Source organism: Camelina sativa, chromosome 18 (genome assembly GCF_030686135.1).
Source record: "Camelina sativa cultivar CO46 ecotype springtype chromosome 18, ASM3068613v1".
NCBI classification, from domain to species: Eukaryota; Viridiplantae; Streptophyta; class Magnoliopsida; order Brassicales; family Brassicaceae; genus Camelina; species Camelina sativa.
The window spans coordinates 15,853,451-15,865,677 of record NC_141897.1 but is presented as its reverse complement, the minus strand read 5'-3'; the positions used below and the strand labels follow the sequence as shown (position 1 = coordinate 15,865,677).

The window sequence follows — 12,227 nt, the reverse complement described above, 5'->3', positions numbered from 1 at the left end:
GGTCCTTATCGCACTCCCTCTACAAATGGTGCTACTTATTTTCTTACACTAGTTGATGATTATTCGAGGGCTGTCTGGACCTATCTCATGACTGCCAAATCTGAGGTTCCTCAGCTCATACGAAATTTTTGTGCCATGTCCACACGACAATTTGGCAAACCGGTACAATCGTTTCGCACAGATAATGGAACAGAATTCATGGGCCTAACATCTTATTTTCAAGAACACGGTATCTTGCATCAAACGTCTTGCGTCGACACTCCTCAACAAAATGGGCGTGTTGAACGCAAACATAGGCATATTCTTAATGTTGCCCGTGCATGCCTCTTTCAAAGTCATATGCCTGTGAAGTTTTGGGGTGAGAGTGTCCTTACTGCGACACATTTGATCAACAGAACGCCGTCTTCTGTGTTGAAGAACAAGACTCCGTACGAATTGTTGTTTGGTCGGCGCCCGTCGTATTCTATGATCCGTACTTTCGGTTGTTTGTGTTATGCACATCTTCGGTCTAGAGATAAGGATAAGTTTGGTCCTCGGAGCCGGAAATGCGTCTTTGTTGGCTATCCCTATGGGAAAAAGGGGTGGCGTTTGTTTGATCTTACCACTGAAAAATTCTTTGTTAGCCGCGATGTGAGGTTTGAAGATGAGATTTTCCCTTTCTCGCATCCCATGTCTTCTTCTTCGTTACCTATACAACCACCTGTTGTTGTCGATGATGATTGGTCTACACCTCCGGTTCCTCCGACTGTTGCAGTTGTTTCCCTTGACCTTAGTTCCTCACCGGCTGTTGGACCTGTTCTACCCGAAGAAGAACCTCTTCCACCGTCCACTGTGGTTCCTTCTCCAGTTGACGAAACCTCGGAGACTACTTCGCCTGTCACTCCGGGTCTACAAGAACTATTGGGCAAGGGACAGCGCAAAAAGTTTCCTTCGGTTCTTCTTAAAGATTTTGTTGTTCCTCCTGTACACTCTTCCTCTCACGCTCTCGCCCCTGATCTCCTCGATTCACTGTCCTCTTCTACGGTCTCGGGTACGGTTCTTTATCCTATAACTACGTTTTTATCTAATGTTGGTTTCTCTGTGAACCACATTGCTTTTATGGCTAAGATTTTAGACAGTCACGAGCCAAAGAATTTCAAGGATGCTGTAAAGATCAAAGAGTGGTGTGAAGCAATGCGGAAAGAAATTGACGCATTGGAAGCAAATAATACTTGGGATGTTACTGATTTGCCACCAGGAAAGAAAGCTATCAATAGTAAATGGATTTACAAGTTGAAATTTCGAGCTGATGGTTCTCTCGAACGACACAAAGCGCGTCTTGTTGCAATGGGTAATCTTCAAAAAGAGGGGGTTGATTTTAAAGAACGTTTGCTCCGGTTGCAAAGATGACTACGGTACGGTCTCTTCTCGGAGTTGCTGCTGCAAAAGAATGGGAGGTTCACCAAATGGATGTGCATAATGCCTTCCTTCATGGTGATCTCGAGGAAGAGGTTTACATGCGGCTCCCTCTGGGTTTTCAAACCTCTGATCCTAATAAAGTGTGTCGTCTCCGCAAGTCTCTGTATGGTCTTAAGCAAGCACCACAGTGTTGGTTCTCAAAACTGTCCACCGCTCTTCGTGCATTTGGTTTTAAGCAAAGCTACCAGGACTATTCTTTGTTCTCTTTGCTCCGTGGCTCGACGGTGATTCACATTCTGGTCTACGTTGATGACTTCGTTATTGTCGGAAATAATCTTGAAGCTATTAATCATTTTAAGGTTCAGCTCAGCAAGTGCTTCCATATGAAAGATCTTGGTAAGTTAAAATATTTTTTGGGTATTGAGGTCTCTCGTGGCAAAGATGGTTTCTGTTTATCTCAACGAAAGTACACACTCGACATCATTCACGAGGTTGGTTTGTTAGGTGCTGCACCTGCTCCAACACCAATGGAAGTTAATTATCAGCTTGGCTCGGTCAAGAGTCCGTTGTATAAGGATCCTGAACAGTATCGTCGCTTGGTTGGTCAGTTCATTTATTTAACTATCACGCGTCCGGATTTGAGCTACCTGGTTCACATTCTTTCTCAGTTCATGAAGACTCCACTTGTTGCTCATTGGGAAGCTGCGCTTCATCTTGTTTGTTATCTCAAGGGCACACCTGATCAAGGCATTCTTCTACGCTCCGATAGTTCTTTGACTCTAACGGCTTATTGCGACTCTGATCTCTCTGCTTGTCCACGCACTCGTCGCTCTTTGTCTGCTTATGTTATTTATTTGGGTGACTCCTCCATTTCTTGGAAGACTAAGAAACAGAATACTGTATCTAGTTCCTCTGCTGAAGCTGAATACCGTGTCATGGCTTACACACTTAAGGAGATAAAGTGGTTAAAAGGTCTCATGGAGGATTTAGGTGTCGCACAAACTACTCCGATCTCTATGCATTGTGATAGTCAAGCAGCCATTCACATTGCTGCTAATCCTGTTTTTCACGAACGAACAAAGCATATCGAACGTGACTGTCATCAAGTTCATGACGCCGTGCAAGATAAGTTGATTTCTACGGTTCATGTCTCCACTCACGACCAAGTTGCAGACCTCTTAACCAAGGCATTGCCTGCGCCTCAGTTCCAACGACTAATGTCCACGTTAGGTGTTCGAGATTTCGTCCCACCAACGTGAAGGGGGGTATTAGGACTAAGAGATATATGTAAATCTTCTATAAACTATATTTACGTGGGTACAAAGTTATCTTCTAGTTAGGGAACTACTCTTGTATAAATACTCTCAACCTCTATTGAATAAACAGATAGATTCGCACATTACCTTATCTTATTTCATAACAACAACACATTTTTACCTTTGAAGGTGATGAACATATATAGAAATTTGTATAAACGTTTATTGATTCAAACACAAAAGAACCCAGAAAATGTCCATTGTGATCATATGACAAGACTCACTGCTATGATCAAGTTTCTTGATTTATTCAAGAATGTCCAAACACACCCAGAAGAAACCCGTGACCGTGAGCATCATATTAAATTATATGCTTGCTAATATTTATGCAAGAATAAGACGGTAAAAATGGTCATATATATTGTCATAGTGAAATATATTGTTCCACTAAAAAGCTTGTTGGCAAATTTGTCACGTCGTCGGAAATACGTAACCACAAAAAGAGGACCGTGTAAGTGTTATTTGAGGGTCATATATAAGAAAGAATTCTACTACTCGTATTTACCATATATAACCTCTTCAAGTATTTGTCGAAGAAGACCATCTAATTAGTCGTAGAGAACAACAATCTATTTATTTTTCATTCAAATCCAAAGATTAGAAAGATACTCCGATTACAAATGTCTTTTTTCTTGTGATAAATTTACAGGTGAGAAGATAGTTGACCTGACTTTTAGTATGACTCATCATATCGTGTCGTCCATAGTCAAAGGTCTTTGAAAGTTTGAATTCGATGTTATAATTAGTATAATCAAATTAAGAAACAGTTGACTTTGTCTTTTAAAAATTAGGATTATGAAGTTCTGTATACGTTTATGAACTGGTCTTCAGATCCGACCGCTGACTAAGACAACGTACGAGAAGGGACACGATACAGTCAACGGTGTTTATTCGCACTTAATTAACAGTTTCACTTCAAGTATGATAAATCGTTCAAATTAATTTTAAATCAAAGCTTAACGGTCTAAATTTGTGGAGCACAAAAAATTTGGTAAAAAGAGAAGAAAAAGAGGAAGCGGACATGTGGGTTGCTTCGTGATTGATCGACATATACTCACGGGCAATGTCTTTAATTTATTATATATCCTTAAAAGAAAAATTTCAAACATACATCATGTATATATATGCACGAGACAACATCAATTATAACTACAATAGAAGCTAAAAACACTAATGTGATTATTATTTTTCGTTTGTATTTGGAGGTTAGAAAAATAAATCTGTGAAATCTATTCAACATGTAAAGTTTGAAAACGAAACTATATGTATTGAAAGATACGACCAAAAAGAGCCTTGATTTACTGAATTAGATCATGATCTCATCAACACGAAACCTCGACGAGAAAGACACAAATCGAACCTACGAAAATAGAGACCACCAATGGGCAATGTGTCAGTTATAGAATGATACGTCACTTGATGTTTTGCTTGCCTAAAATGCATACTAATTAATGACTTCGACTCTATATCTCAGTAATAAAAATAAAATAAAAAGGGAAATGGCTTGATTAACTCCGTAATTACATTTTTTTCGTTGTCACTTGTCAGCAAATTTAAAAGATTGCATTCGTAAGTTGACTTGATACCATAACCAAACAACATGTACTTACTGTATACGGAACATCGAGAAAAAAAAACTCTTAAGCAATGGCAAATAATTAATTAGAAAATACAAATATATGCTATAAAAAAAATTCAAAGGAAACTTTGCTAAATGGCAAGAATAGTAATTTAAATTAAAGTAATTGAAAGTTAAAAAAACTGACACCAACAAAAATATTGTGGTGAGAAAAACAAAGCATTGTTATATTGAATGGACCCTTTTAGAAATAAAATTTATTATGATAAAAATAAAATATTATTTGATTAATCACATGTGTTTATTAAAAAATAACATACTACTGAAAAGACTATCATACGCTCATATATATATATATGACATAAATTGATGCACATTTGATACATTAGCTAAATAATATACACAAAGATAAATAACATATTACGAAAAAGTACGCTATAAAATCGTATAAACACACAGTTTTTTCAGCCATGTTGTTTATTATAACAAAATCTGTCATTAGTGAAATTTGCTTTGTTATTACATGATCACCAAAGATATATATTTAAAACATTATGTGTAAAAATTATTAAATATTACATAAATGGATGTGTATTCGAGAACTAAAATTTTGAGTTTACAACTTAAAACTCGACGACAATTAAAAAAAAAAAAACTGACAACTCATAAGTTAAAAAACTTAAAATTGGGCCCAAAATCTTTTAAAAAACACCAATGAGTTTGCAAAGGTATAAGTGTCTTTTTGGGATAACTTAAAAAATTAAGCAGAAACAGTCAAAAGAAAAAATTAAGAAAATCCCAGAGACAGAGAAAGCATATTAACAACAACAACAAAAAAAAAAAAAGAAAAAAAAAAGTAAAGTTTGTGACTTTCGTGGAAGCTCCATCCATCCGTCCTCTCTGTCTCGTGCTAAAACGCATCGCTTTCATCATTCAATATCTTCTTCTTCTTCTTCTTCTTCTTCAACTCTTCAAATCTTCACCAGTACTCTCTCTCTTTCTCCCTTTCTTCATTTGTTACCTCTGGGGACACTTTAGTTTGTTCTGCTCTTTTGTGATCCCATATTTGCTTTTTATCGCTCTTTCCAAGGAAAAACAAAACAAAGATTTGATTTTTCTTCCTTTTTTTGGTGGTGGGTTTAAACAGTGTTTGTTTTTCCTCCCTTTTACCCTTTTTGATTGTTCTCTTCACTTTCCCCAACGTTTCTACTGGATTCTCGTAAATAAAGTTTCTTCCTTTTTTCTAGAACTGCTGCTTTGGGGAGTTCTTGTTTAAATTGAATACCAAAGTTTTGAAATTTGAGTCAAGTGTTTACTGAATTGAAGTTTTTTAATATTCCCCCAAATCTTCATGGGAGGTCAGTGAAGTCTCTGCAATTTTGAGTTCTTTACTCTCCAACTATGAATTTCCGACAAGAGAAGTTTGTAAGGTCAGTGTTCTGTTCTCCAGATTTGTCTCCTTCAATTCTAGGTTTCAAGAACTCAATTCACTTTATTGATTTCACAGGTTTCAGGATTGGAAGTCCGACAAGACTTCCTCCGACGTGGAATATTCCGGTAAAAACGAGATTCGAAATGGAATATTCCGGAGAACAATAAGCTCAATCTCAGACAAGTTCCACAGAAGCTTTGAATCAAGCTCATCAAGGATCAAGCTTTTCAAAAGATCATACAAGTCTTACTCTTTCAAAGAAGCTGTTTCTAAAGGGATTGGTTCAACTCACAAAATCCTTGACCCACAAGGACCTTTCCTTCAGAGATGGAACAAGATCTTCGTTTTGGCTTGTATCATCGCTGTCTCGCTTGACCCTTTGTTCTTCTACGTTCCTATCATCGATGACTCCAAGAAATGTCTTGGTATTGACAAGAAAATGGAGATTACCGCTAGTGTTCTGCGCTCCTTCACTGATGTCTTTTACATCATCCACATCATTTTCCAGTTTCGTACTGGCTTTATTGCTCCTTCTTCACGAGTTTTTGGGAGAGGTGTTCTTGTTAAGGACAAGCGTGAGATAGCTAAACGTTACTTGTCTTCTCATTTCATTATCGACATTCTTGCTGTTCTTCCGCTTCCACAGGTTTTGCTTGATCCATTATATGTGTTTCCACGCCTTTAGGTCTTGATTGATGGAGTAATAACGTGAGTTGTTGTTTTTGCAGATGGTGATTTTGATTTTTATTCCACATATGAGAGGCTCAACATCATTGAACACGAAGAATATGTTGAAGTTCATTGTTTTCTTCCAATATATACCGAGGTTTATAAGAATCTATCCGCTCTACAAGGAGGTGACAAGAACTTCAGGGATACTCACTGAGACTGCTTGGGCTGGAGCTGCTTTCAATCTCTTCCTTTACATGTTAGCTAGTCATGTGAGTTGAATTTACTCTTACTGTTGTTTACTGTTTTGAGGATCAGAGCTTTAGATGTATTAATATTTCTTTTGGTCAAAAACTGGTGTAATGTGCAGGTGTTTGGTGCTTTTTGGTATTTGTTTTCTATTGAACGCGAAACAGTGTGTTGGAAACAAGCTTGCAAGAGGAGAGGTAATAATATCTGCAATATAAAGTTGTTGTACTGTGACCATAAAAGTCCAGGAGGCAATGCTTTCCTCAATGAGTCTTGTCCGATTCAGACACCAAATGCAACACTCTTCGACTTTGGGATATTCCTAGACGCACTTCAGTCTGGTGTAGTGGAATCTCAAGATTTCCCTCAGAAGTTTTTCTACTGTTTCTGGTGGGGTCTTCAAAACCTCAGGTATTGAGATCAGCAGATTGTTGCCGTTTGTTATATACATCAGTAAAGAAACGACACTAAGTTCTTGCATCTTTGTTCTGTTTTCTTGATCCAGTTCACTCGGTCAAAACCTTAAAACAAGTACATATGTTTGGGAGATCTGTTTCGCAGTTTTCATATCTATAGCTGGACTGGTTTTGTTCTCGTTCTTGATTGGGAACATGCAGGTTAGTCTCATTACATCGTATGTGCCCTAGTGTCTGCAAAATTGATTTGCTTATTGCCTAGTTTTTAAATGGCAGACGTATCTGCAATCAACAACCACGAGGTTGGAAGAGATGAGAGTTAAGAGAAGAGACGCAGAGCAATGGATGTCTCACCGTTTGCTCCCTGAGAACTTGCGAAAAAGAATCCGTCGATACGAGCAGTACAAATGGCAAGAGACAAGAGGCGTTGATGAAGAGAATCTTCTTAGTAATCTTCCCAAAGATCTTAGACGTGACATCAAACGCCATCTCTGTCTTGCCCTTCTCATGCGGGTAAAAAAACACCAGCTAATTCTTTTACTTGGCTTCAGTTTCTCATATAATTGGTCAGCGTCACTCTTAACCGCAACATGTTTCTATCGGTTATAGGTCCCGATGTTTGAGAAAATGGACGAACAGCTTCTTGATGCACTTTGTGACCGTTTACAACCAGTGTTGTACACTGAGGAAAGCTACATTGTAAGAGAAGGAGATCCAGTAGACGAAATGCTCTTTATCATGCGTGGGAAGCTTCTAACAATGACAACAAACGGTGGAAGAACTGGTTTCTTCAATTCTGAGTATCTTGGAGCCGGTGACTTCTGTGGTGAGGAGCTTTTAACTTGGGCGTTAGACCCACACACCTCCTCAAACCTCCCAATCTCAACAAGAACTGTTCGAGCTCTCATGGAAGTTGAAGCATTCGCACTTAAAGCTGATGACCTCAAATTTGTGGCGTCCCAGTTCAGACGTCTTCACAGCAAACAGCTGAGGCATACCTTCAGGTTCTACTCGCAACAATGGAGGACTTGGGCTGCTTGCTTCATACAAGCAGCTTGGAGAAGATATATTAAGAAGAAACTCGAAGAGTCTCTTAAAGAAGAAGAGAATCGGTTGCAGGACGCTTTGGCTAAGGAAGCTTGTGGAAGTTCACCAAGCCTCGGGGCTACTATATACGCATCACGGTTTGCTGCAAATATCTTACGCACCATTCGTAGGAGCGGGTCAGTAAGGAAACCGAGGATGCCTGAACGAATGCCACCTATGCTACTTCAGAAACCAGCAGAACCAGATTTCAATAGTGATGATTAATTTTAATTAGCAGATATGTATATGAAGAATTTTTTATCAAATTACGATTCATGGTAAGCCAAGAATAGAGCCAATATATAAAAATAGAAGTCTTTTATAATAGGAGTAAGCTTAGAGATACAAGGCCTCCAATGATTTATTATTCCTCTTCAAGAGTTCTACAAAGTTTTAAGAGGGATAAAGTAGAGCCAAACAGAAGTACAGAACTCACGAAGCCAGAAGTGAACCCACTTCTCTCTTCAGGAATGTGGGCAAAGCGAATGCCGCTCTGTGCATCTGTTTTGGTTAAAAGGACATATATCAAGATTGTGTCTACGTGAATTATATAATAATCAATGGGGAAATCATACTTGTGTTAAACTTACATCAGAGTTATAAAACTTCAATTCTCTTTTATGGGGCATTGCACCATCTAGTTTCTCAATTGGGTTGATTGGGTTCTTGAAATCAACAGCTGGTCCTTCGGTAGAGCACAAGACGAAACCAATCACGCCGCTGCAATGGGGATTTTATGCTTAATTCATGTTTCTGATTTCAGTGAGAGAACACACAATTTAATCAGAAGAAAACTAGAGTTAACCTTGGATATGTGGGGACGCTGCTCCAGGCATAGTGAACACTTTTGAATGTTTGACGGCAAATGGAGATCATATCTTCTATAAGATGAGTATGGAGCCACATACTTTCAGCCATGTTACAAAGAATTCCTCCAGGCTTCAACGCTCTAGCCAGTGTTTCGAAGAAAGGCTTCTCAACAAGTGCTTGAGCAGGACCTGTGATTATATAGAGCGAAACACATGAAATTCAGAATAAGAATCACTTAGATATCCCAAGACTTTTGCATACGAAACATACCAACGGGATCTGAAGAATCAACAATGATGGCATCATACTTCCCTTCAGGGGATTTACGGAGGAACTCAGCAGCTGCCAGAAGGAAGTGATATCAACCAAGGGAAATATCCACATAGTTTTTTTTTTGAAAAAAGAGTAAGTAGTAGTCTAGTAGAATGCTCAATTACCATCACCAATGTGAAGTTGAACACGAGGATCCTCAAATCCAACAGCTAACTCGGGGAAGAACTTCTTAGACACCTACAAGACCATAGAATTCCCATTTCCTGAGATAGAGCATTCTAAAAATTGTTCATACGTGTGGCAAGCATAAAACCATATACTTACATCTATAACCATTTTGTCTATCTCACAGATGTCAATAACCTCAACAGAACTATGGCGAGAAATCTCTCGAAGAACACCACCATCACCACCACCAACAACAAGAACCTGCAAAAATTTAGACAGAGAAGTCCAGCATTAATACACAAGAAAAATGTGGATATACTTGACAATCCCTATTTCGATCGGAGCTGAATATACATTTGAATGTACTGGAATGATTCATCATTTGCAAAAAGAGATATTTCATGACATCAAACAGGAACAAGAGAGATACAACAACGCAAGCCATTGTGTTCCAACATATTCTCCAAAAAGAGGCACATTGTTCACAAACTGAACATACTTTTAGATTGATTGATGAACTGCAACAGGCCACAAGATATAGAAAACCAGAGAGACTAAACTTTTCAAGGTGAGAAATTACATTTTTAGGGGAAGATATGGAGCATAAAGGCAGATGGGCAATCATCTCCTGATATGCACATTCATCTTTTTCAGTCAGCTGTACAATACCATCTAGAACAAGCACCTTTCCGTATGTGGCTGACTGCAAAAACAAGAACAAAAATGAGGTCATCCTAAAGAAGAGACATAACAAACTGCACAAGTCAGCCCCAATTAAAAGTAGAAAGAATCAGAAGATGATAACAACAATCAAACGAAAGACAGAGATGCTATTTTAAACCTCAAACACTAGGACTTCCTGAAAATCTGACTTGTCTTTGAACAGAACTTTCTCAACTTTCAGTGAGTGCGCTTCTACTACAATCATAAAATAAAACAGTTCAGCCGTATAAGTCACATGAACAAGCCCTCTAAAAAACCACAACTCACAAACTTTCAACATTCAGACACAGCATCTAAAACCCAGCAGAACCTTGTACAAAATACCAATCCTAAGGAACTAAGATGATGGAAAACAACAAAAACAAGCCTACCTGGCCACATAGGGTTATTGAAATAGACAGCCTTGCCGCCTTTTTTTCCTGCATCCAGTTAAGAACAAAATCCAAAAAAATAAGAGATGTGTTCCAGGAAACTAGGTTAGCTTGTTGACTAGAAAGAAAAAGGTAAAGTAAAATGACCAGGGCGAGGGTGAGGCTCCGAGAACCAGCCAGAAACAACAGTGGAGTGACACTTAGCATCTTCCTCTGGTACACAAGCCATAGCCTTAAGACAACAAGAAGGTACAGTTTTCTCTAAAGCATTCCCATTATTACTCGCCTTCCCATCCATAGTCTTCGGGCATACCAAACCTTTTCCGACGTCTCCCTCCATAGACAATCCTTTTCTTCTCCAGCTCCAGCCTCTGTATACTGCAAAAAACCAAAAAAGCAACACACAGAGAACCTTCAAACATAAGAATCCTCCTCACAACATCGAAAGACTTAAAAAAAAAAAGTAGCAAGACTTCAAAAACCAACACTGTTGAATAGAGAGATTCAGGAAAATGTCAGAGGCTTAAACATTCATCAAGGGGAACTAATAAAGGCTAAGTATTTAAACCCTAGAACAACCGAATCACAAAGATGAAACAACATTAATTAACGAATCTTAGAAATTTGGAAAGCGAAACACTTTATAGAGAAACGGTTTGCCCGATTATAGAAGTATATAACTTGGGGAAATCCATCTACCCAAAAACAAATAAAGACGAGATTTTTCGGATTGCACCCACCAAAATGGCTCTGTTCTGTATACGAAAAAGATGTCTTTTTTATAAAAATCTATTGGAGAAAAGCAACAGTGTATTATAGGGTTTTCCCAAAACCCAGAAATCAACAGAGAAAAAAAATCAAACCCGAACAACAATCACGTTTCATCGACATCGGAACAATTCAAAAGATCAAATGTGAAAAAGAGAGAGAGAGAGAGAGAGAGAGAGAGAGAGAGAGAGAGAGAGAGAGAGAGAGAGAGAGAGAGGAAACTAAGGAGAGACCTGGTCGTGAAACGGCGGAGAAGAGAGAAACGTATAATCTCGGAAGAAAAGCTAAACAAATGATCTGAAGAAGATGAACAGTGAGCGGGAGAAAGAAGATTATTAAAGTAATGATTGTAAAAAACAAAGGAAGAAGGAATTAGATTCTTCCTCTTTCGAATTTGGACTCTCTGTGTCTCTTTTTTTTTTTTTTATAATCTATCTATGTGTTCCTCTTTCTCAGGCTCTTTCTCTTTCTCAGGCTCTCTCTGTGTAAAGGTCTCTTATTTGCTTCCGCAGACTGACTAATAACAACTTTTCTCTATTTTTTTTATTTCTTTTATTTTTGTTGATTTATTTTTATTATAAATAAAACTATGCAATATTTTTATTTTTATATCAAATGTGAAAAAAGAAGAAGAAGAACATAAAATTAGAAATACACGTATGCAACTATTCTTTTTCTTCACATTTGATATAAAAATAAAAATATTGCAAATATTATTATAAATCATAAATATAAAAGTAAAGTTTCACTTTCTTTCTTTACTGGTCCATTTAGCATTTAAATTTTTTAAAATTAATAATTATTTTAAATTAAATAAAAATGTAATAATGTATATTAATCTATACTTTAAATCCACATTACTACTAAATTATAACTGAAATTACATAAATTATGAATTGACTATTTTATTTGACCATTCATTTCATTCCAACACACTATAAATTATAATTGTAACTCCTCTAATTAAAT

General features: G+C 37.6%; 2 protein-coding genes across 4 annotated transcripts; one reads left to right on the top strand and one right to left on the bottom strand.

Annotated features, from left to right (window-relative positions):
* Positions 1–5,029: 5,029 nt before the first annotated feature.
* Positions 5,030–8,470, top strand: LOC104761324 (cyclic nucleotide-gated ion channel 1). The gene is made up of 7 exons (XM_010484396.3): positions 5,030–5,723; positions 5,801–6,371; positions 6,454–6,666; positions 6,765–7,054; positions 7,149–7,260; positions 7,336–7,572; positions 7,669–8,470. The coding sequence occupies exons 1-7, from the start codon at positions 5,695–5,697 to the stop codon at positions 8,368–8,370; spliced, it is 2,154 nt and encodes a 717-aa protein (XP_010482698.1). The 5' UTR covers positions 5,030–5,694; the 3' UTR covers positions 8,371–8,470.
* Positions 8,447–11,837, bottom strand: LOC104761323 (spermine synthase). Of its 3 annotated transcripts, none has more exons than XM_010484394.3 (11): positions 11,492–11,837; positions 10,638–10,868; positions 10,491–10,538; positions 10,238–10,314; positions 9,977–10,099; positions 9,553–9,657; positions 9,393–9,465; positions 9,226–9,297; positions 8,951–9,143; positions 8,736–8,865; positions 8,447–8,646 (listed from the first exon to the last, which is right to left on the bottom strand). In XM_010484394.3, the coding sequence occupies exons 2-11, from the start codon at positions 10,828–10,830 to the stop codon at positions 8,578–8,580; spliced, it is 1,083 nt and encodes a 360-aa protein (XP_010482696.1). In that variant the 5' UTR covers positions 10,831–10,868; positions 11,492–11,837; the 3' UTR covers positions 8,447–8,577. The 3 variants fall into 3 exon arrangements, with proteins under 3 accessions (XP_010482696.1, XP_087354786.1, XP_010482697.1); XM_087498660.1 differs by having other exon boundaries at positions 10,238–10,311; XM_010484395.3 differs by lacking the exon at positions 10,238–10,314 and having other exon boundaries at positions 11,492–11,802.
* Positions 11,838–12,227: the final 390 nt, after the last annotated feature.